The sequence below is a fragment of the Eurytemora carolleeae genome, unplaced genomic scaffold (assembly GCF_000591075.1).
Source record: "Eurytemora carolleeae unplaced genomic scaffold, Eaff_2.0 scaffold985, whole genome shotgun sequence".
NCBI classification, from domain to species: Eukaryota; Metazoa; Arthropoda; class Copepoda; order Calanoida; family Temoridae; genus Eurytemora; species Eurytemora carolleeae.
Window position 1 is genome coordinate 1 of NW_019396872.1, and position 25,171 is coordinate 25,171.

Below are 25,171 nucleotides of genomic sequence, written 5' to 3' on the forward strand. Positions count from 1 at the left end.
CAAAATACTGATCTTTATCCTGAATCATATCTCCTGGAAGATATGGAACACTAGTTAATGTATTTTATCTCCAAAATACTGATCTTTATCCTGAATCATATCTCCTGGAAGATAGTAACACTATGTAGTCTATTTACCTCTAAAATACTGATCTTTATCCTGAATCATATCTCCTGGAAGATATGGGACACTATTTAGTGTATTTTACCTCCAAAATACTGATCTTTATCCTGAATAGATATGGAACACTATGTAGTCTATTTACCTCTAAAGTACTGATCTTTATCTGAATCATATCTCCTGGAAGATATGGGACACTATTTAGTGTATTTTACCTCCAAAATACTGATCTTTATCCTGAATCATATCTCCTGGAAGATAGTAACACTATGTAGTCTATTTACCTCTAAAGTACTGATCTTTATCTTGAATCATATCTCCTGGAAGATATGGGACACTATTTAGTGTATTTTACCTCCAAAATACTGATCTTTATCCTGAATCATATCTCATGAAAGATATGGGACACTATTTAGTGTATTTTACCTCCAAAATACTGATCTTTATCCTGAATCATATCTCCTGGAAGATAGGAGCTCTATGTAGTGTATTTACCTCCAAAATACTGATCTTTATCCTGAACCATATCTCCTGGAAGAAAGGGACACTATTTAGTGTATTTTACCTCCAAAATACTGATCTTTATCCTGAATCATATCTCCTGGAAGATATGGAACACTAGTTAATGTATTTTGTCTCCAAAATACTGATTTTTATCCTGAATCATATCTCCTGGAAGATAGTAACACTATGTAGTCTATTTACCTCTAAGATACTGATCTTTATCCTGAATCATATCTCCTGGAAGATATGGGACACTATGTAGTGTATTTACCTCCAAAATACTGATCTTTATCCTGAATCATATTTCCTGGAATATATTGGACACTATGTTTAGTGTATTTTACCTCCAAAATACTGATCTTTATCCTGAATCATATCTCCTGGAAGATATGGGACACTATTTAGTGTATTTTACCTCTAAATACTGATCTTTATCCTGAATCATATCCCTTGGAAGATAGGAACACTATTAATGTATTTTACCTCCAAAATACTGAGCTTTATCCTGAATCATATCTCCTGGAAGATAGGAACACTATGTAGTCTATTTATCTCCAAAATACTGATCTTTATCCTGAATCATATCTCCTGGAAGATATGGTGGACACTATTTAGTGTATTTACCTCCAAAATACTGATCTTTATCCTGAATCATATCTCCTGGAAGATATGGGACACTATGTAGTGTATTTACCTCCAAAATACTGATCTTTATCCTGAATCATATCTCCTGGAAGATATGGAACACTATGACGTGGATTCTCCTTCCTAAGAGGGAAGTGTTGAAGAAGTTCCTCTGGTCCACCATACCAGTATTCATCACCTATATCTAGAAGTACATGATTTGATGCACTGTATTTCCACCAGCCAAAACAGAACTTCTGATTTAAAACAACAGTTTAACTTCCTTGTGGGATTATTTATTTCTCTATAGAGAAAGTTTGGCGTATTTTTCATACAATACACAATTTACCGCACAAAGTACGCTGCTTAACATTCTTATAAAAAAGGAACAGTTTAGTTCTAAGGATGGAGGTTTATTTGACGTATATCGGGAACTACATCTATAAACTTACTGTCAAATGGCTATATAGAACTAAACTTATAGAATGCAACATTAAAATGTTTTTTTGAACTTCACTAATGCCTTTTATATGAAAGAAGATCAATAATCAATACGTAATATATTGTTTGGTATTTCAAAGATAGAAATAAATCTTACAGAAAAAAAATAAAGGCTTAAATAGTCCCAATTTATGAAAACACATTGCGATGTAAAAATGTGTGCAAAGTTGCAATCAATGTTGGGTCTAATTCCAAACTTGTATTGCGATAGGGAAAATCATTTATCTCTGGGAAAATCCTGTAGAACAAAATACTTAAAACTAATTATTTACCTATACAGTCTTCTATGGAGGAAAGTTGTTCACTTTTCCACAAAATCTAAAGAATAAATTCATGCATCTCGTGAAATATGTATCTTGACATTTTCTTATTTCAAGTTAAAATGAAAAAATTGGATAAAAGCTTAAGAAGAAGCAGTTCTTCCTTTGATCTTCCTTTTTAATATTTGCTTCAATATATGATTTTTAAATATTGTTTTTAGAATTTAACTTTTATGTGTTCCATTATTTTGTTAGACCTTATATTTCTCATCCACTTTTTCTTACAAATAATATTTTCAGTAATTACATATGTAAATTTTGCTAAAGGTATGACTGGTAAACTTTCTGTATATTAGCAGAAATTATATTGTTAAAAAAACTAAAAGAATCTACTAGTACTAATACGACTTTGTGACCTCGTGCCACCTCTAGTGTTAATTATTATATTACGTAAAAATATAGATTTTTAATGTAAAGCTGACCTTTTTTTCTTGACATATTTTAAGTTTGAATAAGTGGCCGCGCAGGCAAATTAGTTTTTGAATCTATTCTTGAAAATCAAAGTTTAAGGGCTAGAGGGTGCCTGATCTTTCTTTTTGCACTCCTAATTTGTCCAGGGGAAAATTGAGAAAAATATTTATATTTAGTCTTTTTTTTCTATTTTTCCTGGTATGTAAATATATGAACAATATGTTTTTTAGAAGTTGGATTCCATGTGTCTCTCAGAATAATTAGATGTTGATTAACCCTAGAAAGATTGGGGTTTCTGAAAATCATAACATTAGGTAAGGGGGGGGGGGGAAGGGCTACAGATTTTTTAGATTTATTTTATTGTCCCCCCCCACCCCCGTGGTAAAAAGGGGCTATAAGGCTATTTATAAAAAGGAACCACGGACTATTATCATAATTTCAAATGACCCGCCATTTTTTAAAATGGAATATCTGCTGTATACAAAGTTGCTATGAACACCTTTATCCAAGAAATGATAAGGAAGATATCGCTGGTTTCCCATCTGAAATGAAATAACTAATTTCTGATAATTTTTTTATTTTATAAGTATTGACCTTGATCAGGAAAACGTTTGTAANTTCCTTTAAGTTACCTCAACACAATTATCATATTTAGAGTTTGTTACAGCTAATTCTGCCAGTCCTTCCCAACTAAAACATAAAAAATGAGTTTTAATTATTTTTCTTCAAAACATGTCCCGAAAGATTTTTACCGAAAAACTCAGCTCCAAAGGAAATTTTTCTGTTACTGTATAACCAGAAAATTTTGAAATAGAAAGTCGACTCACAGACTCAAGTAACGACTTTTAATAGTCCAATAAGCATGAGGCACTGTAATTGTGCAGTGTAAACAGACCCGTTTCACTTAATAAGTAATTTAATAACTTCCTAGTAAAACTATTTGCTTTGTAACAACATAAAGTACACTTTAGTAATGTTTTATGTCGTCTTTCTATTCCACAATTTTCTGATTATCACTGTGATTTCGAAAATCTCTAAAAAAGGAGGAAAAAACTACGTTTATGACCGATGGGATCTGAATTCACAACTTATTTCTTTTAATTAAAAGTTATCAGCTCAGAGCATGAAACTTGTGAATCATCGGAAAAGGTTGTTGAACCTATTCTCCCCCTGTGACAAGAAGTATCGATTTCTCCCGGGTAGTGACTACATTATTTTCTCTTCATTTACAAATTTTCATCTTTTGGCGAATATTTATTTAAGTAGGTAAATTGTAAATTAAAGACTAAGCTTACCTCGAAATATGAAACAAATAAGATATGCAGTTTTTCACCAATGTGAGAAGCTGAAAAGCCTATCCGTCTATATTTAAGCTAATAAAAATTCGTAAAGTTAAAAAAAACGCCTCAGCTTACTTGTAGCATAGATCCGTACAGTTTCCTTGAACTGGTGTCCCAGGAATATTAATTCCTAAACTCCCAGATAATGCTCTTACACCTGGAAATATATTTATTGATATATAGATATTTTGGAACAGATTTTTTTGGAATACATTTTACGAAATAGTTTTTTAAAATATGTTTCCTGGAAAACATTTCTTGGAATACAGCGATAGGGCCAAATACCTTGAGTTAAATGAATGGCCTTAAACACCTAGTGTTAAACGAGGGGCCCTATAAACCTAGTGTTAAATGAATGGCTTTTAGCCTAGTGTTAAATAAATGACCCTTAAGCCTAGTATTAAATAATGGCCCTAGATACCCTATTGTTAAATGAAGGGCCCTAAAAAACCAAGTGTTAAATGTATGTTCCTCAAAGCCTTGTGTTAAATGAATGTCCCTCAAATCCAAGTGTTAAATGAATGGTCCTCAAAGCCTAGTGTTAAATGAATGGTCCTCATAGCTTAGTGTTATGACCCTAAAAAGCCTAGAGTAAAATTAATGGCCCTCAAAGCCAAGTGTTAAATGAATGTCCCTTAAAGCCTAGTGTTAAATGAATGGCCCTCAAGCCTTGTGTTAAATGAATGTCCCTCAAATCTAGCTTAGTGTTAAATGAATGGCCCTCAAAGCCTTGTGTTAAATGAATGGCCCTCAAAGCTTATTGTTAAATGAATGACCCTCAAAGCCTTATGCTAAATGAATGACCCTAAAAGACTTATGCTAAATGAATGGCCCTCAAAACCTAGTGTTAAATGAATGGCCCTAAAAAGCCTAGCGTTAAATGAATGGCCCCAAAAAGCCTACTGTTAAATGAATGACCCTCAAAGCCTTGTGTTACATGAATGGTCCTAAAAAGCCTAGTATTAAATGAATGGCCCTACCCAAATTATTTTTCATTTCAAACTTTAAGTTTTGTCCGTCCCAGTCCAGTAGAAAAGAAGTCAGAAGGAGGCTCAACATTATGCCTGAAACTGAAACACGTATGTATTTCTGATAAAAAAAGCAGTTTAACTTTCTTGTGGGATAATATCCAGGGTTATCCACAAAGGATGAGACTTCAGAGACGACTGTACAAAGTTGAAACAGTTTGTTTCCTTGTATTTCGGATTCTCTGCAACTTGGGATCGTCATATTTAAAGAAATTTATGTCGTCTTTACAGTCTCGTCCTTTATGTGTAACCCTGAATACTGAATAACTACAAATAATAAGCCAGAGGCCGAATTTAAAGAATTTGAGCTGCGGTTTAAATCCGCCAAAACCCGGGTTAAATTAAGCGCCGGCTTAAATCTTGAAACATTTGATACAATTTTAAGTGGAACCAAGCATATTTAAACCGCGGCTCAAATTCTTTAAATTCGGCCTCTGGGGTGTCAAATAAGTGTTTTTAGTTTTTTATGATTGAGCGCCAAAATCTCAACTTAAGAATATTTCAAAATCAAGAAATGCTTGATTTAAAACTAAGATGAATTCCTTATATAGATTTTTAAAATAAAAAATAAGAATGTGTGAATTGGATAAGGAAATAATCAATGTTTATAATTCCAAAAAAGTTGTCTAGAAAAAGTTCTGTCTGCTACGCAGACATCGCGCTATCATCTCATATTTAATTTTCAAACAAAGAAATAGAAAATAGGCTTGTTGTTCTTATTATTGAAATATAAGTGATGAAGGGAAATTGTTTAATGATTACAATCAAAATATCATCGCTGAATGTTTGTCAAATTTTACAGCTATTATTGACGTAAAAATCGTATTTTTCATTAAAAGTGTGTTGATTCAAAAAATTTCCCTTAGAAATATTTCTACACTAAACCTGCCGATAAAGTATTTTTAACTTTAATAATTTATTTTTGGATAAGGGTTGTAGGCACAAGCTCACGCATACAAAATAAAAACGAAATATCAATGAATCTATTTCCAAATCAAAGTATTTCTATTATTTTGTTCTGCTCAAGATCAGTTAAAAGTCATACACCCCAACGTTTTGTGTCTTAAAAACTTGACCATGAAACCTGCCGATAAAGTATAAATTAAGTCTCTAGTAAAGTAATTAGCAGAATAAAATATCCATGTTCAAAAAAAGGCCACCTCTTATTGTTCTAGTTTAGGAGGGTCATTTCACAGCACATCATGATAGGTACTTTTTTTTCCAAGGGTATTTTCCCAAATGTGCAATTCCTAAGTCTGTTCTATCCACAGCGCTTAGTCCCCTAGCCTAACCTAACCTTTGGGAAGTTGCCGCTTGGGAAACTGCACACTTAGGAAGTTGCCACTTGGAAAATTGTCACTTGGGAAGTCGCCTTTGGGAAAGTAACTAACACCTCGTGAAATAATTATGAGAACGTTCGATTTTGACCGGTGGAAATTCAGTACACAAAATAAAACAATTGACAAGCATATAATGATCATGTCAAAAGTCCTTTAAAATCAAACGGGGTAAAAGGCTTACGGCGAAAAATTATCGATAGGGATCGCTTCTATTATTACGTCTATCTGTTGCGTCTGTAAGGAGAAAATTGTTAGAAACGACTCATACCGAAGAACCTAGCGTCCACACAAATTCAGACAGTTGTAACATTCGACTTGGATCGTAAAAAAATTAATTTAATTCCAAACTAATCATTCAGATATTACAACCTGTAATCATCGATAATTTTTCGACGTAAGCCATACCCCCTTTCATTTTTCGCGAACACTCCCTTTAATTTTATATAATTTCTTTTCATGATTACGTTCAAGGATTCACTAACAAACATCTGTAGTTGTCTTATCTTTAGAAATTAGATAATATAAAGTTATAATATCTTTATTAGGATTATTTTGTTTTATTTATTGAATTTGAATCAGAATATTAAATACTTGCTTGGGAACCCATCTTTGCCTTGAAAGAACTTTCCCGTGGTTCTACAGAGTTTTAAAATTTGAGGCAAACAAGTTGAGGAGTTTCTGAGTTATGATCGGACATACAAACAAACAAATAGAGATTTCTACTTAATATATATAGAAGATAGATAGTTTTAGAAATATCATAAATAATAATCATATGGGAATTTATCTCTGCAATGTTTCTTGAGCATGATGTATAACTTATTAATAAACCAATATGCTAAGTAGCAGCGTCGGTTACCCCTAAAAAATAAGCTTTTAATGACGACATAAAACTTTTTTATTTTCTAGATCTGAAGTTTAACTTGGTCTTTGATCTCAGCACCACTCTGAAAGTTGTATGATTCGACACTGTACAACATGTACTGTTCACACAATATGATTCGAGACTGTACAACATGTACTGTACACACAATATGATTCGAGACTGTACAACATGTACTGTACACACAATATGATTCAAGACTGTACACCATGTACTGTACACACAATATGATTCGAGACTGTACAGCATGTACTGTACACACAATATGATTCGAGACTGTACAACATGTACTGTACACACAATATGATTCGAAACTGTACAACATGTACTGTACACACAATATGCATTCAGTCGTACTTTCCGGTCTGGGCTACCCAGTGTAAAGTCAACCCAACACGTTTTATGCAACAAATGTAACCTGGCAAGATCACAGTGATATCTTTAATATAGTCTTGTCTGGGATTAAGAGAATCAACATGAAATCCGTACAGTCGTCTTTGAAATCTCATTCATTTGTGGGTTACCCTGTACATTCATTGAATTATTCCGAGTGTACTCAGCAAAAAAAATAAGAAAATATCTTTTGTGTTGATATTGTATAAGATTATTAAAAGTAGTATCATCAAAAATTTCATACTCGACAAACTTCAAACTTTAAAGTTTTATAAATTTAAAAATTGCCTCGGACAGATTGTTCCATCTTGCAGTCTGAAGTTTTAACTTGGATCTCCTTTTGGCTGGATATTTTATACCTTACTACCTTACTTTTATACCTTTCTACCTGTAGAAATGATGATTTCAAACAATCTGATAAAACTTTGATTGTAGTTTCAAAGAAACCTTCAGAATTGGTCATCAAACCAATACTATTTAGAACAGAAGTTGTAGTCAGGGGCGTATTTAGAGGGAGATGGGCTATTGGGGCTTAGACCAACCTCAGGGCCAGCGAAACCTGTGGATTTCAGGTCCCAACAAGTGCTGAGGCCCCCCCCCCCACACTATGGAAAGAATTAAAGATTAATTTAATAATAGATCTATACTAACAATTTTGGATTCTCAGTAATAAATATTACTTTGACATAATTCAATCTGTCTGAAAAAAAAATCAAAAATAGCTTTTTCTCATTAAATTGAAACAAAACAATTTATTTATAAATATCACATGAATCACTAGACGGTTGCAATATCTAAAGAAAGTTGTTGAATGGTTAGAGTGTATGGACTATTCTTCACATGTTCTCCGTGTAACTTGACAGTTAGTAGTGCGATACCGTGGCACGGTGGGGTAAACCGGAGCAGCCAATCAGATCCATTCCTTCTACTCAGTTTCACATCAACCTCGTGGGTCACACCAACAGTTGGGAACACAAGAAGATTGCACTAGGATTAATTTATTTTAAACAGAGGCGGTTAATTTGAAGAATTTGAGACATGGCTCAAACATGGTTGTTCCACTTGAAATTGTATTCAGTGTTTAGAGATTTGAGCCAGCGCTCAATTGGAACCGGTTTTTAGTGGTTTAAACGCTCGATTTGGATTTTTTTAAATTCTGTCTCAGATTTCATTATACGTTACTGGCAGAAAATTAAAAGAACATGAACTTAAAAAAAACCTCAAAGAGTTCATTAATTGATATTCCTACCAGAATATCCGGATCCTTGTCAACATAAAGCCTCATTCCATTTTCATCTGCCAGAATCAAAGGTATTGAGCAGAGCACCTATATGATAATGATATATTATGACCATCAAAAATGCTAATCATATGCTAAAATTATGTATGTTTGGCTTCTTAGTACACTTTTGATGTAAACAAGTTTTTAGTATTCAATGTCTTAATTTTACTTTTCCAGCAATAGTATATCATTGGTTACAAGTTTTGCTACTTTAACTTGGATGTTAAGAACAAGAACCTTTTCATATAGCGTTGAAGATATATCAGCATGTGATGTTGATGAAGATATTGTGCAAGCTGAAGCAGATCCAGAAACTCCATTAGTATCTGTAACAAACAGATAACCAGATTATATGGCGATTTTATTACTTAACCATCATTACCGACCTTTCATTCCCCCAAAGAGGCTACTTAACATCCCTTGGGACAGTTATGTAAAATAACCTCTTGCTTTGCGAAGTTTTTGGGAAAATATTTCCGCACTTTTCTTTCAAAAGACGCTAAATTTGTGTACCAATTTTGCCTGCAAAACATTTTTCGCTTGAGTCTGGTTGTGTAATTGTAAATTGGTTTTGAGCTCGGCAAAGTTATATTAACCAAAACAGATAAAAATGTTAATGAAAATACTAAAAATTTTGTTAATTTCAACGTTTCTTATCCAAAACTAAAATAAACATCGCTAAGAATTTAAGACTGAACCAATTTTAAGAATTAAAAAAATTACATGAATATAAATAAAGAATTAAAATGTTGAAATCAGAAATATTAATATAAATAAAGCAAATATAAAATATTAGAATATAAAAGTGTAAATAAAAGAAAGATACCATCTCTTTAATTACCTGTCAAAGTTTTTGGTACAAACTCAAGCCTATTAGTTAAAGCAGATCCTGAAAAAAAATTTAAGATATACAAAACACAATTTTTTCTTTCAAAGTCATTACTCTGGTTTTTTTAAAAATACACCAATTTAAATAGAAAATTGCGCAAAATTTTTGTTTATTGATGCTGAAAAGCAGAAGTTAAAAGCCAAATTGTAACTAGAAAAAAAACTATTTTACCAGTTGCAAATAACTTTTCGCTTAATGCTTCTAATCTCTTGGCCAAGGGTATCATGAGACGAGCAATCTGAAAAAAGTGATAATTACAGAAAAATCTTTTTCTTTTGTTTTAGGTATCAATCTCATCAAAGAGAGTTTAACCTTACCTAGCCAAATTGTTCTGTGTTCAAGGTTAAGAGGAAGGTTTTAAAAACCTATTTTTGATTTTTTCAGAATTTAATTATGAAGTTGGAAATTCAAGAAGTTTTCGCATTTTTTCTCAAACAGTTTAGAGTTATCTATAAATACAACTTTAGGGGGGGGGGGGTGACCACCCACAATTGTGATAGGGTTAAACTATATGACAAAGGGCTAAATGCAGCATAATTAGTTCTTTTTATTGAATGAATATGTTTTTCTGCGATATTGATTGGTTTCGCAATATTAATTAATCAAATCAGAGCTGGGAACTCTTGTATTGTGGATATTATGATAAATTCTTGATATTGATATTTTGTTAATCTGCAGATTAATTTAATATTTATTCGATATCCCGCATGGTAAACATACAAAACAGGGGAGGAAAACTAAAATGAAGAAATGGAAAGGTATATTTTTTGTAGATCCTCAAATTAAACGTGCCCACAGTTGATATCAACATCAAGCTATGGGGATTGTGAGTATTCAAGTGCTAGAAACAACTTAAGAATAATATGTACTGCTTTGACATTTTATCTTGAAATCCAATTGAGTTTTTGCCACAAACTCTGATGTTCTATTCCCTATATCTGTGCAGTGTGTGACCTGATGTCAAAAACCTTGAATATTTCAAACTTGGAATTCTGTTAGATTAAATAATCTTAATATCACCGCCAGGTTGCAAAGATATATGAATTAGAAAATTTGATTTTGTGGCAAAAACTTAATTTTCCTTTGAAGGGAAATGCTTAATCACTCAAATGAAGTTATCCCTGAAGTGAATGACCACCAAAGGACATCGCTAATGAAAAATAAAATAAAAAGATGGAGATCATTGAGATTCAATCACAACTCAAAAGTTAACATTAAAAATCTTCTATGTATTTTTATGACCAGAACAAAAACCTTCCATGCATGACCCATAACAAAAGTGGGAACAAAATTATATTTTCCTTGGGGGGGGGGGGGGNTGGGGTTAACATGGGTTTTACAGTTGCTACACAAATCAGATAATATCTTTTGAATTTAAAATCTTCACCTCATTTCCTTTTCGTTCCTCCAGAATAAACTTTATTTGAGAGCAGAGCAACTCCAGATCTATCTTGTACTGCTCTAGAGTAATATATTTTAGAGCAGAGCAACTCGAGAACTTTCTTGTACTGCTCTAAAGTAATATATTTGAGCGCAGAGCAACTCTAGATCTATCTTGTACTGCTCTAGAGTAATATATTTGAGCGCAGAGCAACTCTAGATCTATCTTGTACTGCTCTAATGTAATATATTTGAGCGAAGAGCAACTCCAGATCTATCTTGTACTGCTCTAGAGTAATATAATTTAGAGCAGAGCAACTCTAGATCTATCTTGTACTGCTCTAAAGTAATATATTTCAGAGTTTAAAAGAAACTTCATTTAAAACAAAAAAAGCTTAAAAAATATCTTGTTTTTTGGGTTGACTTTTTGCCACTAACACTGATTTTCTTATCCCTAAATCCTTGCAACCCAATGTCGAAGACCATCAGGTTGTAGAGACATAAATTTGTTTGTGACAAAGACTTAATTCTTTTTTTGGTGGCATCTACAAAACCAGCATTAAGGGTCATGTCTCTAATTTTTTTTAAATCAATGAAAAAGTCAAAAAAATTTTTTAGTTTTTCAATGTATAAAAAATCAATATTTTAGCCTTTTCCTTATCAAATAAAAAATGAAGGTTTCTGGTCACTGCACACAGATGTATCTTATCTTTCTTGTTTTATTATTAAATAAATGTGGTTCTACCATTATTAACTTTAAGAAATGTTTCACACGCAAAATATTAATCAAAGATATTAATATTAAAGATTACCCAGTTCTATTTCTTCTCGAAGAAGAAGGTTTTCTCGTCTTTCGAAATCCGGATCTTTCTGTCTATCCTAAATTAAATTTTGAGAATTTAAAAAAATCAAAAGTTTCAAAAATAATTGAAGAATAAAATAAATTCAGAGAAATAATTTAAAATTTTTAAAATGTAGATTTTTTTACCCCAAAAATCAATTTTTTTTCAAAGAAATAGGGCCAGAAAACATCTTTTTACGACGCCCCCTTTATATAGTGAAACACTAAGCAGAAGAAATACCTTTTGTTGTCTGACACTGTTTACATATCCCTATTAAAGAAAAGAATCAGTATAAGATTAAACATGGCGTATTTTATAATAATCAAATTTAAAATTCGGAAAAATTCAACTAGCTCTTATAGCCTCTAACCATGTACCTAGATTAAACGTCTAGCAAGTAGTTGAACTAGCCATATAACTAGATTAACTAGCTATCTAAAAGTTGATAAAAGTCCCAATCTACAAGAGAATCAACATGAGATAAAAAAAATTCGTTTTTTGCAAAACATTATGTAATTTAAAGACGATAAATTTTGGTTTTTATTTATTTAAAAATCTGAGGAAAATGTTAAGCTCTGCCAATTTAAAAAATAAAAATGCAGACATCATTTTATAAATTCCAAGAGGAGGGGTTTTTAATTGTTTATAATAACATATTTGTAAAAATACAAATTACAAATTACAAATTAAAAGCGATTTTAAACTTTAAAGTCGTCCTTTCGTTGTTTCGTTTGTTCGCCCTGTATTAATTTCAATTCTTGCAATGCCTGATTTACAACGGTACCTTTGAAACATCGATCAAAAATTTTGAAGATAACGTCGTTTTTCTCATTTGATAAAAGTCTATATTTGTGCGATTGTCGTTTCTCCATTGCTTCTTATAAGCAAGAAATGCGCAGTCACTTGTGCAGAGAAGCAGCAAAGGAAAATCAACAGTTTAAAGAAACAAAAACATTGATATCTAAATCATACTTGATCTTACGAAGTTTTAAGGGTACAGTTGTGAATCGGACATCTTTGCATTGAGGGTCACTTGATCTATGGTCGCTTACAGTACCTTTAGAGAACATATAGTACGTTTGAATAAGAAACTTGCCTCATAAAAAGAGGAAACCTCTTTTCTAGATTTCTTTTTACCACTCCACTCTGATTTCCTGTATAAAAGGGACACATTACGATTTTTCGAAAATAGAACAAATTTAAATGTCAAACTTTTTAAATTTCTATTTTTTATTTTGGAAATTTTTTAAAATGAAATATCAAAAAATTGATTATATTCCAATTTTTTTTTCCAACCTACCTTGCAGCGCGGATCTGTTCAATGCTGCCATCAATATGATTCACCCTGTCTCGGATTTCCAACATGGCTCCCCTGATAAGATAAACTTAAATCTATTCAATTTTATAATTTTCATTGAAAATAATTTACTTAATTCAATATAGCGATTAGCGACCCTTCCTTTTTAAAGTGACATGTTCCATTCACAATAGTACCACCACCAGTCCTGTTAAACCATGAGAATTAAGATTTTCTAATATTATTTCAATTTTTCTATTAAATGCACTTTTGTCTGTTAAAAGTATATTTCATAAATGACACCATAATATAACTCTTATTGATCTAAATACTAGGATTCATTAATTGTAATTCATTTTGGCCAAATTTCTAATTGAAAAGTTTTAAAAACATCCTAATTTTTGCAAATTAAATATATTTTTAAAAACATTTTCGAACCTTAGAGTTTGATAAAGATGAGCGCTCATAGCATTTAAGTCCTGTAAAAATATATTATAATGTATTATCAGCTATATTGAAGCATTTAAATTGACCGTCCCGGATTCACAACAATACCAAGCTTGAAACCTTAATCTGTCCAAAAATATGGAAACTATCGTTTAAACTCTTCCGTATTTACAATTTATTCCATTGTATCTAAAGCAGGAATCCGACCGTAACTTTAATAATGAATATCTCATTCCTTCAAGATAATGTTTTGAAATAAGGCATTTGATCTATTCCCATTTTATTATATAGAATATGTACATTTCCAATTGCTGCACGCACGCGCACGCATGTATTTGCCTGTATCCTAATTATAGCTTCAGTAAGGCCTAAACCAACCATGGACACTGATGATAAAAACATATTTTGATTTCTTTTCTTAATAGATGACATTCGTGTAAGCAATTATATGAAATCATTGTAAAAATTGTCCTTATCAATGTTATATTGTTGCTATAATACTTCAATCTATTTCAGTGAAACCAAACTCTCTTCTACAAAGTAACACCATCTGATTAAAGAATCAAAGAAAACACAGTTTATATAGTGAGAGTAGTTTGAAACCGGTCATCCAAAGAAATCAATGTAATAAGACAAATCTTTGAATGGAACTGTTGTGAATTGACACGTCAATTACCTGTATAAAATGATCCATATGTTTGGTTTTCAAACAAGCTCCACACACTGACACGCTAGAATACTTATTTAAAGATCTAGAATTTATTTGTCAAAAATAAGATTTTGAAATTGCGTTTGCCTGCAATTGTGGCAGTATTGTGTTGTAGGGATATGATGAACAGGACAGATACAAGATGATGAAGAACTAGGAGAACTAGGAGAACTAAGTGACCTAGGAGAACTAGATGTTGATGATAATGATGAGGTTTGGAAACTCGGGGAACCAGGAAATGAAGTTGATCCGCATTGAAAGTTTCCAAATCCAAATCTTAAGAAAATAAATCTTTAATAACTCCTATAACTATACTATAACTATAATGTTAGTTATGTTAGTAACTAGCTGGAGGGCCCGACATTGCCAAGGCTTTTATCATTTCTCATAGTTACTCCCGCCGTTTACCCGCGCTTGGTATTAAATTATTATTATTATTACACAAGAGCTTTATTTTATAGACGATAATACTATTGATACTAATGATAATTATGATAATAAAGATGGAAATAAAAATTTCAATAATATTAATGTTATTGATAGTAGAGTGATAATAATAGTGATAATAACGATGTTAAAAATAGTTCCAATTTGTTTATTTTCAACTTCTGGGGCCTTGAATATATCGTTAAATTGCTCACTCAATGATTGGACAAAGAAAGATTTAACAAGTTGCAGGGAATCGCAATTGTCAGGAAACTGACAGTATAAATTCCGTACAGTCGTCTGTAAAGTGCTATCCTTTCTGCCATTCTGGGCAACCCTGTTTGTTGTAAAATATCACATACATAGTTCAGAATTTCTGCCTGTCACGCTAAATAAATATGCAAAGAAATAATGCTTGAATAGTGTACAGTGTACAGTGTTGCACTATTTTAACATAACTTCGAGGATTTCTTTCTATTTGAAGTTCAAAACTTTTCTGAGTTTATAAATTTAAATAACATAGCTCAGTGAAGGGAGGGGTGGGGGGAGGGCCATATAGGACAAACATATTTTTTCTATGCCAAGGAAGTAGTGAACAATTATTTTCAATTAAATAACCTTTTTAAACCTCCCTTTCTTGTCCAAAGGCCGAATTTAAATAATTTGAGCCGCGGCTTAAATTTGAGACGCGGCTCAAATATGGTTGGTTCCACTTAAAATTGTATTCAATGTTTCAAAATTTAAGCCGGCGCTCAAATGAAACCGGTTTTTGGCGGATTTGAGACGCGGCTCAAATTTATTAAATTTGGAAACAGGCTGGTTTAGAACTGGGATCAAAAAGTGGGTTTTAATTGTAAGCCCACTTTCACGGTGGTCTAGAAATTGCATGCTTTCGCGTAAAAATCTATAAGAATTTTGCAAATTAACTCTTTAAAATCAAAGGCCAAGGTGTTTGTTGTGATACTTTTCATGAGAATTGAACCAACTTTTTACAACATTCAGATTTCTGGATGTTTGTTCTTTATTGTCCCGGTTGGCCACTTTATTGTCCCTGCTGGTTTTGAACCGGGTTTGTTTCAAATTTAGGGACACTTTATTGTCCCATTGGGCAGTTTAATTGTCCCAGTTGGAAACTTTATTGCCCGGTTGGTCACTTTATTGTCCCAGTTGGAAACTTTATTGTCCCAGTTGGAAACTTTATTGTCATCGCTAGCTTTCAAATTTCGGAAAAAAATAAAATTGTATCTTTTTAAATATTTTAAACATGCCTTTATGTGCCCATTTAGGATTTATTATTGCCCTGCTGATAAACCTGGTTAACAGATAATTAATGACATTATGATATTGAGCTGGGATTTATACACTTTTTAGGACAATTATATCGATATAATACCCAGCCGCAACCCTTGACTGAAGGTAAATAATTTTTTGATAATTTTTACCTTGATACAGGATAGCTTGAATGGCAAACCGGGCAAAGAAACCATCCCAATAAATTTTCTCCATTTCGAGTCTAAATATTTAACCAAAATGTGTACTCAATCAGGGAGGGGTTGCAGGGCCGCCATGAGCTCCACCTCACTCAGTATAGTGTAGTTTGTTTGTGCAAACTAACGAACCCTATGCATTTTAATTACAACCTTTTCAAAATATAGAAAGTAAAACTCGACATCTAAATAATTGGACTTGGAAGGTTGAAACAACCCAAAAGCTAAATAAATAAACGACTATTTACGTTAAGCAATAATCTATTTTTTGTGATGTGGATGAAAAGAATAAATTTCTCAATTTTTTCATTATAACTTTTACAGAAAATTCTGATAGAAATAAAAATATCTGACAACCTCTACAAAAGGTTTTGCCAAGTTCTGATACCATTTTTTAACTCTGTATCTGACTTTAATTCTGTCTCATGAATTATCCTGTTTGTTCTCAATTTGACCTTTAACAATATTGATTTAGAATAATCCTGTTGTTTATACTTTATCCTTCACTTGTTCCCCCGATATCGTGATCTTAGTCATGGGCATCGTTTTTAATAGTTTTATCGTTAAGCGAAATTAAAGGTTTAACAAAAAGGAAAACATCCAAAGTTATTTGTGAAGATTTTCAATTTCCAGAATGTTAATAACATGCCAAAAACGATTGCATTTTCTGGTAGGTTTTTTAAACGCTTTTATGGTTTTTGGCCTTTTAAAGAGAGTTACGTAGAAAAATATTAGATGGTATTTGCTACTAATCTTACTACTATCAGTTGTGTCTTAAAAGAGAAATTTTTTAAATGACTCATATTTAAGAACGTAGCGTCCATACAAATTCAGAAAGTTGCAATATTCAACTCGGGTCGTAAAAAAATTTATTTAATTCCAAACAAATCATTCAGATATTACAACCTAATCATCGATAATTTTTCGACGCATTCGTATTTAGTTAATATTTTATAATATTTTTTATAAGACGCAACAGATAGAAGTATATTGTAACAATCACCATCGGATATTTTTCGACGTTATCCTACACCGGCTTTTTCATTTTTCGCGAACACTTCCTTTAAATGGCATCCCATAAAATCTTTGAAGGTTTCATGCATGTCCAAACTGTGTTCTGAAGTTTGCGTTTACTAAACTATGCATATTTTAATACTTTGAGGGAAAACGAATCAAGAAACTATATTTTTGGTTCGTTTCTTTCATACATATTAACTCAGGGTAAAAATTTGGCATAGTTTAACGAAAGCAAATGTTTTTAAGAAACAGATTTTTACTTTTTAAAATATTTTCAATGCCCAAAACTATCTCTGATATAGAAAAAAATATCTGTAAACATTGTTATTTATAATCTGTTGTTTACTGTTTTAGCATTATACAACCTCCTTGCTTCTCAGCTTTCTCAAGAACAGATCAATTCTCCTTAGATAAAAGTAAATAATTATAGATAATCAGAAATATGATGATATCGTTCAAACTATTGTCATTGTAAATAATTTATGATGTTATAAATTCATTTGCAATGGTTCAAAATTTTTGTTTTAAATATTTTAGATTACTAATTGTTATGTATTTTTATGTATTGTTATGTATTGTTATGTATTATTATGTATTGTTATGTATTGTTATGTATTGTTATGTATTGTTATGTATTGTTATGTATTGTTATGTATTGCAAAACCAAGATGAGTGTTAAATGAGTTAAATTAGGGGCCGCAAAATAAATGTCTTAAGAATATTCTCATCTAATTCAAAAATGCTATGTTAGATATTTTCCTTAGGAGGTCCAGTTTCATTTGCCATAATATTTTTGGCCATAATTATTTTTGCCATAATTACATTTGCCATAATACATTTGCCATAAGTAACACTTGCCATAAATCACACTTGCCATAAGTTACACTTGCCATAATGGTTACACTTGCCATAATTACACTTGCCATATTTACTCTTGCCATAATTAAAATAAAATTTGGTTTGAATTAACAAACATGTATATTTATATTTTCTTTTACAATTACAAATTGAATACAAATTACAAATCTAATGCAGAGACAGTTCATGAGCTATCAGGTTTAGGTACTCTTCTATGGGAAGAGTATTGAACTGTTGGCCAATGTTTGCAATCCTCTCATAGTGACTCTTCACTAAGCTCTTTCTCCCTATATTTGTGTTCATATCCCTCCCTGCAGCATTGGAGACTATGATCCGTTTTGTCTCAGACTCTTGATTGACAAAACCTTGTATGATTTTCCACATCTTGGGTTTCATGCCCATTTCTTGGTTCCAGGTTCTGTTCCAGGATTCCAGTCCATTGTTTGTCACCACTGGATCCTCTTCCAATATACCTGAATACACATTCCACGTGTCATTGGCAAAGATTGGAGGGCGTCTACTAGTTCTTCTCCCGGTTCTGGCCAAACCCACCTTGCCAATCCAGGTCTGGTCCATGTATTTCACATACTCTTCAAGCTCTTCAGATCCTTCATTCCAGGTTTCATCATTCTCTATTTTCTCTTCAATTACAGCAACGATGTGTTCTTCATAAACCTTGACAACATCTTCTACAGGTAACATAGCTCAAGGCAAAAACTTTATGCAGCAATTCATTGAACTCTATGTCCCCGTTGTAAAATTCTTTCAGTACCAAATCACCTAACCTGCTAAGAAAAGCTTTCCTGTAATGGAATTGGCAGCCTTGTCTACTAACTGTTGGGGCTATAGCAGCCAGAGATTTCCAAACAGACTGTTTAAAATCACATACAATAACTGAGAGAGAATTATCATTGCCAACCAGGGCAAAAATCTTGTTGAGCATCAGACTATAAGTTTCAGCTTTTTTGTTAGGCAAAAGTCCGAAACCACATGCAAGTCCCTGCCCACCTATTTCAGATCTAGCCATAACTATGTATACTTGACTGAAGGGGGAAGGAGTGGTCCGGAAGGTTCCATCCATGCACCAAACCTTATGAGTTCTCAGTATCTGTGCACCAGCTTCACTTATGTAGACGAGTACAGCTTCAATCTCATCCTCATTGGTCCAACTTTTAAGTCTTAGAAAATATTTACCATCATTGGTATTCGAGAACTTTTCAGGAAAATTGGTAGTCATGAATGAAGCAAAATCTCCAGTCTTTGGGATGGCAGGTGTAGGGTTTACTATTCTTTTCTCTCTCCAGAGGGCAACCTTCAACGCATTCTTTGATCTAATGCCACAGTCATGAAGATTTCATGAAGATGCTCGGGTAGTACAGTTCCAATCAGGTTTTAGGAAGAAATTCGGGTTCGAATTCTAGCTGAGCACATTTTATCCGAACATTTCCAATATTTCACTGCTGTAGACGAGGCATTGGCTACATAGGTGTAGTTGTTGCTGTCTCGAACCATTGGTTTACCCTTACTTGTGGTCTCAAAGGTCACCAAAGGGTCCTCCATTGTGAGAAAATATGGAGCTGAACTTGTGTCAACTGTTCTGTTTCAAAACAATGAGAAAACTAAAGTTGGGAATTTTCATGGGAAAATTTCCCGCATTTGCAATAAAAAAGACAGATTTTCATCTTTTTAGAAATTAGAAAATTATGACAAGTAATTATAGCAAGTGTAATTATGGAAAGTGTAACCATTATGGCAAGTGTAACTTATGGCAAGTGTGACTTATGGCAAGTGTGACTTATGGCAAGTGTTACTTATGGCAAAAGTTTTATGGCAAGTGTAATTATGGCAAAAGTATTATGGCAAATGAAACTGAGCCCCTGTTACTATGCGGTAACTTCCCAAGGATATTTTCCCAAATGGCAACTTCCTAAATGTGCACTTCCCATAGCGGCAACTTCCCAAATATGTCCTAGCCACAAAGCTTGGCCAGTCACTCTAGTGTGCCGAGTCCATTAGCGCCTGATCCAATCATGGTTTAGCCATGTTCTGAACCAATAGAAATTGCATGGCGGTAACATCTATCTTTCTATCTAGCTCATTATCCAATTAGAGATAAATCCTTCTATCGGCTCTATAACAGTAAATGGAAATATTTACTTCTACTGAAACTATAGTGCAGTGGCCACCGAGCCTGTTCTAGCCGCAGCGCTCGGCCCTCTAGCACATCCTAGCCTCAGAAGGTCTAACAAAACCCTTCTGGTAGTTGCTGCTTACAGCAATTGCATGTTAGGGTTGAGTCGCCACTTGGGAAGTCGCCTTATACCAAAAATGCAACTGTTATTCTTACTTTTCAAGAAATAATGATACTAAATGGGACCCTTTGTGGTATTGCTAATTAAAAATTCTCTAAGAAGAAAGAATTATTCAAAGCCTCAAAGACATATAAAAGAAAATGCAATATTGAAAAAAATGGGTAATTGTTTTGAATAAAAAATCTATTTATTTTTCCCTGATGCATGGTTTACAGATACAGTGAAGACAAGGGAGTAGGTAGGAGTTCTTGGTGGATCCATTGCAACAGGGGCATTTAGTACATAGTTCAGTTGATGGAAGGGGTGCTGGAGCCCTGGAATATTATATATATTATACAACTAGAGATGGGTGTGTTCTACTTTATTCATTTCGTTTGTTTATTGTTTTTGAACGAGCCATTTCGTAAAATCGCTCGGTCAAACAATCATCTTTCACTTAAAAAAAACGACCGTTTTTTCAGCTTTATTTTTTAAATCAAGAAGTATTTAGAAATCATGGTCATGAATAATCATGATCGTTCAAATGATTTTAAATTGTTAGTTTTTGTTTTTTCTCATTTGTTTAAAAAACGATAATTTTTCATCTCTCTGAATTTAAGTCGTTCGTTTATTTAACGAACAATTTCAATTTCGTTTGTTCAAAAAACGTTGCACGCCTCTAGATAGAACAGGGGCATTTAGTTCAGTTGATGGAAGGAATGCTTGACCCCTGGAATTAAATATAAATCAGAATAGGGGCATACATAGTATACATATAACAAAGTTTAGTGGCAAGGGTGTTCGGGCCCTGGCATGTGAGCATTTAGTATACATAGTTCAGTTGAGAGCAGGGGTGTTAGGGCATAGGATTATGTTACAACAGGGGCATTTAGTACATAAAGTTCAGTTGATAGGAGGTGTGCTGGATCCCTGGAATAGTGGGTACTGTGTATGTTACAACAGGGGCATTTAGTATATAAAGGTCAGTTGATAGAATGGGTGCTGGAGCCCTGGAATAATGGGTATTTAGGGGCATTTAGTACATAAAGTTCAATTGATATGAGGTGTGCTGGGGCCCTGGAATAGTGGGTATGTTACAACAGGGGCATTTAGTACATAAAGTTCAGTTGATAAGATGGGTGATGGGGCCCTGGAATAGTGGGTATGTTACATTACTCTCACTGCATGTGCACAGTGTTCTCTTTCAATGGGAACCAGTAAACTGAATCATAGAAAGACGACATAAATTCAAGCTTCAAATTCATGTGTATTTGATGTTGATATCAAGCAAATAGTTTTACCATGAGCTTGAAAATGAATTTATAGAATAAAAAGGGTCTGTGTATATTGCACAATTCATATATTTATCCAACTGTAGAACAAGATTATCACCCTCAATTGAATAACTGATATTTACATTGAAACCCTGTTATTTCCATAAAAAGATAACTTATTGTTAATTGACATTTTTCAACTATTTTGCTTAATAAACTACAGGGTAGAAGTGTAAACAAAAGTACATTATATAATATTCTTTTATTTACATTGTCCGGTAGTAATGTATTTGTAAACAATGCCGTACACAAACATCAAGAAGAAGTCTGTCTAAAGGTGAAATAAAACCAACATCAACAAAATATATTTAAAAAAATATATATACGTTGTTTGTCTGTCTTTCCGAACCAATAAACGTCAAAACGGCTGAACCAATCGGGCCCGAATTTTGTGTGGGCCCAGAGAAGGTTTGTGGAACATCAAAATTTGAAAAGATAGTGAAAAATCGTGGAATTTTTTTTACAAATGCGCCAATTAGAAAAGAAAAATCCGCTGAAAATATTTAAAGTGGTCGACTTTCATAGCAACAGTCAAAAGCTAAAATGATTTACTGGAAAGCCTAGTATTTTATAAAATATAAAATATATTTTCTAAATATATTCGTACTTTTATACAAACACTCGGGCAAATATTATTCTCATACTGAGAAAGAAAAACAAAAATAACAATGCCAATTTTCAAATTGGTTTTCATATAATGGATTTGGAACAATACAAGTACATATATGCAACTAGGATTATTTCGATATATATCTACGTTATGAAAACTATATAAAATGAAGCATATTCGTAATTGGTTCACTTATTTACTTATTTACAGTTTTTATTAACGAATTTAATTTTAAAGAACAAATAAAATTTTTCGTGAACAATGGTGCCGTTCAAAAACAAAATGAAATAAATAATTTAAACTTTTTTAAAAACGAGTAAGTTTTATAGTCTTTTGAAAATACGTTTTTTTACTGAAAAAAAAATAATTTTCTAAAGGTTTTGAAAAAAAAAAAACATTTTTTTACCAAACAAACTATTTTTTGGTACAAACTTTTAAACAAACTGACCGAACGATTTTTACGAACAAACTTTTGGGCAGTGCAGCGCTGGGTTTTCAAGTAAAAATATAAAGTTTTAATCTCTGTTTGTTTGTTTGGATATCCGATCATAACTCCTGGACCGATTTGCCTCACATTTTGATTGGGGAACTCGGTAGAACCACATGAATGTTATTAGATTGTTTATAAAATTCTATGCTGAGTGGGTTGACTTTTCAGCAGAAGTTTAGTTTTCAGGCAAAGCTGGGTTTCCAAGCAAGTTAAATGCCTTTAATAATAAATTAAAGTCAAGTCTACAAATCAAAAATTCTCTGACATAGAACCAGCTGTTCTAAATAATTGATTCTAGACTTGAAGTCGTCTTAGAACTTAGAATTATTTTGCTGCATTTATTATGCAGCCTAATTTTAGCAATATGTTTATGTAACAATAATCACTATATCGTCCTAGTCCTACTCCAAAATGACTTCAAGTTTTTAATCAAATAATTAATTATTTCAGTTAATTTAGAATGCACTGTATGTCCCACGAAACATGACAGTAGCAAGATCTTCTAATGTTGTGCATCCAACCTACTTAGATTGTTCATTTGACCTACAAATACAGTGCATCTGACCTACAAAAGGTCTGCATCCAACCTACAGTTTATAAGTGTGCAACCGACCTACAGTAGGTCGGATACAGTAACTTCTTTCAATTGAGTGTGTATCCGATATACAGTTCATCGGACCAACAGCAGCTAGAACCTGCTAAAAAACCACGTCCAGGTAGGTCGGAAGTATCGTAGGGCGGATGTAACGTAGGGCGAATGTCATACAATCGACTGAATGTCACAAATAAATTCCAATATCAAAGACGACCTTAACGTCGTCTTCCTACTGTCATGTTTGGTGGGACTGCAGTGTGTATTGGAGTTAAGGAAAGAAACTAATTAAGAAAGTTTGCAACCTGATCCTCTTAATATCTCCGGACATTATTGGTAATTTAGGTTCATCACTGGGTCATCACTTCTACACATATTTATCTATATATATATATATATATATATATATATATATATATTATGTATATATATATTAATATATGTTAAATAGTAATCTCTGTCTGTTTGTAATACTAGCCCAAGAACCTGGAAACCACCTCAACTCAAAACTTTTAACCAGCCAAGCAAAATCCCGTGGTTCTTTAACTCCACAATGACAATTTTTGAGGCAAATCGGTCAAGGGGTTGATGAGTTATGATCAGATATATAAAGAAACAAACAGAGATTACTACTTTATATATCTGTATGCATGATTATAATTCAGGAACCGAACCAATTTGCCTCAAACTTTGATTGAGGAACTGGAATAGAACCTGGGGAATGTTCTTGGCCTGGTTTAGAAATTCATCGAGAAAGTTTAGTTTCCAGGCATAGCTGAGTTTCCAAGCTTGTATTTATATAAGATTAATGCGTCACTACTTAATTGCCTTTTATTTTTCCGGGGTTGGGATGTCCCCCCCCCTCTGAGCCGCTACAGTATTACATATTCAAAACCTTTAAAAATTGAGGTAAAAACATGTTTCTCATGTAAAGTTTTCAAAAGTGAATAAAAAAAAAATTTTACATTATTTCATAAATTTAAATCCCCGCGCCTTTTTATGCTAGATTGCTGCGTAATGAGAAGACGATTTCACTTTTAATCCCAGGCATTTTTAAGGTCACATTTCCTGTTGTTTATTTTGATGCTAGGATTACTATCTGCTAAAGCAACATATCTCGACTAAATAGACTGGACAAATATTTTTTTATTTTTTTCCAGGGCTTTCCTGACTTCTTATTTTAACCCTTTTTAGAGTATTGAAAGAAGTGTTTTTTTTTTCTTAAATTTACTTTTGATTGTTTTTATTAATTTGAATTTAAACGATCAATGTTTTTCTTTATAAAATAGTTTAAAACAAGTGTGTGTGTGTTTAGCTATAACCCGCGGTCAGCCCGAATATTTGAGATAGAAAGATAAACAGGTAGCACAGGCAGCTGGAAGAGTATAGATAGATAGATAGATAGATAATTATATAACTAAAGATATATATATATATATATATGAATGTAGTTATTGATGTATTAGTCTCTGATGGGTCCATGATAACAAATTAGTTTGTAAAAGATAAGAAAAAATAGTTTTCTACATAAATATAATGATATTTGTATTTCAAGTTAGGGAGGGGGTGTTTAGAGAAATAACAAAATTCAATCCACCCCCCCCCTCTACATCCCAACAAAATTGTGAAGAGCGGGGGAAGGCTGACGGCCATGAGCCACAAAATTTCCATCCCATGCTAGTATTAGCTTTAAGTCTTTCAGCAGCTATAGAGCCACAACTATTTGCTATTTAATGGGACTATTAAGTCACTCACT

The 25,171-nt window shown here is 32.8% G+C and overlaps 2 protein-coding genes across 4 annotated transcripts; both read right to left on the minus strand.

Moving 5' to 3' along the window:
• Positions 1 to 1,249: 1,249 nt before the first annotated feature.
• On the minus strand, positions 1,250 to 12,325 carry LOC111709595 (SITS-binding protein). Of its 2 annotated transcripts, none has more exons than XM_023483330.1 (8): positions 12,321 to 12,325; positions 12,286 to 12,288; positions 9,190 to 9,195; positions 4,801 to 4,884; positions 3,896 to 3,977; positions 3,113 to 3,170; positions 2,022 to 2,067; positions 1,250 to 1,453 (listed from the first exon to the last, which is right to left on the minus strand). In XM_023483330.1, the coding sequence occupies exons 4-8, from the start codon at positions 4,877 to 4,879 to the stop codon at positions 1,302 to 1,304; spliced, it is 417 nt and encodes a 138-aa protein (XP_023339098.1). In that variant the 5' UTR covers positions 4,880 to 4,884; positions 9,190 to 9,195; positions 12,286 to 12,288; positions 12,321 to 12,325; the 3' UTR covers positions 1,250 to 1,301. The 2 variants fall into 2 exon arrangements, with proteins under 2 accessions (XP_023339098.1, XP_023339097.1); XM_023483329.1 differs by having other exon boundaries at positions 1,253 to 1,453; positions 4,801 to 4,890.
• On the minus strand, positions 8,180 to 23,794 carry LOC111709594 (tripartite motif-containing protein 3). 2 transcript variants are annotated; one of them, XM_023483327.1, is made up of 17 exons: positions 23,721 to 23,794; positions 20,608 to 20,724; positions 17,606 to 17,645; positions 16,179 to 16,249; positions 14,398 to 14,586; positions 14,278 to 14,332; positions 13,593 to 13,633; positions 13,158 to 13,229; positions 12,954 to 13,011; positions 12,098 to 12,127; positions 11,828 to 11,894; positions 11,023 to 11,096; positions 9,807 to 9,873; positions 9,588 to 9,635; positions 8,984 to 9,072; positions 8,714 to 8,791; positions 8,180 to 8,451 (listed from the first exon to the last, which is right to left on the minus strand). In XM_023483327.1, exons 1-17 carry the CDS (start codon positions 23,744 to 23,746, stop codon positions 8,242 to 8,244), a joined length of 1,332 nt encoding a protein of 443 aa, XP_023339095.1. In that variant the 5' UTR covers positions 23,747 to 23,794; the 3' UTR covers positions 8,180 to 8,241. The 2 variants fall into 2 exon arrangements, with proteins under 2 accessions (XP_023339095.1, XP_023339096.1); XM_023483328.1 differs by lacking the exon at positions 12,098 to 12,127.
• Positions 23,795 to 25,171: the final 1,377 nt, after the last annotated feature.

What these genes read in the sequence shown, in the direction of transcription:
- LOC111709595 (XM_023483330.1), bottom strand. Translation starts at nt 4,879, where the DNA reads ATGTTGAGCCTCCTTCTGACTTCTTTTCTACTGGACTGGGACGGACAA. An exon ending in AATATGATAATTGTGTTGAG is followed by an intron (nt 2,068 to 3,112) that starts GTAACTTAAAGG and finishes TTTATTCTTTAG; the next exon opens with ATTTTGTGGAAAAGTGAACA. An exon ending in CTCCATAGAAGACTGTATAG is followed by an intron (nt 1,454 to 2,021) that starts GTAAATAATTAG and finishes ATGTACTTCTAG; the next exon opens with ATATAGGTGATGAATACTGG.
- LOC111709594 (XM_023483327.1), bottom strand. Translation starts at nt 23,746, where the DNA reads ATGTCCGGAGATATTAAGAGGATCAG. An exon ending in CAATACTGCCACAATTGCAG is followed by an intron (nt 14,333 to 14,397) that starts GCAAACGCAATT and finishes TAAGTATTCTAG; the next exon opens with CGTGTCAGTGTGTGGAGCTT. An exon ending in ATATGGATCATTTTATACAG is followed by an intron (nt 13,634 to 14,277) that starts GTAATTGACGTG and finishes ATATTTTTACAG; the next exon opens with GACTTAAATGCTATGAGCGC.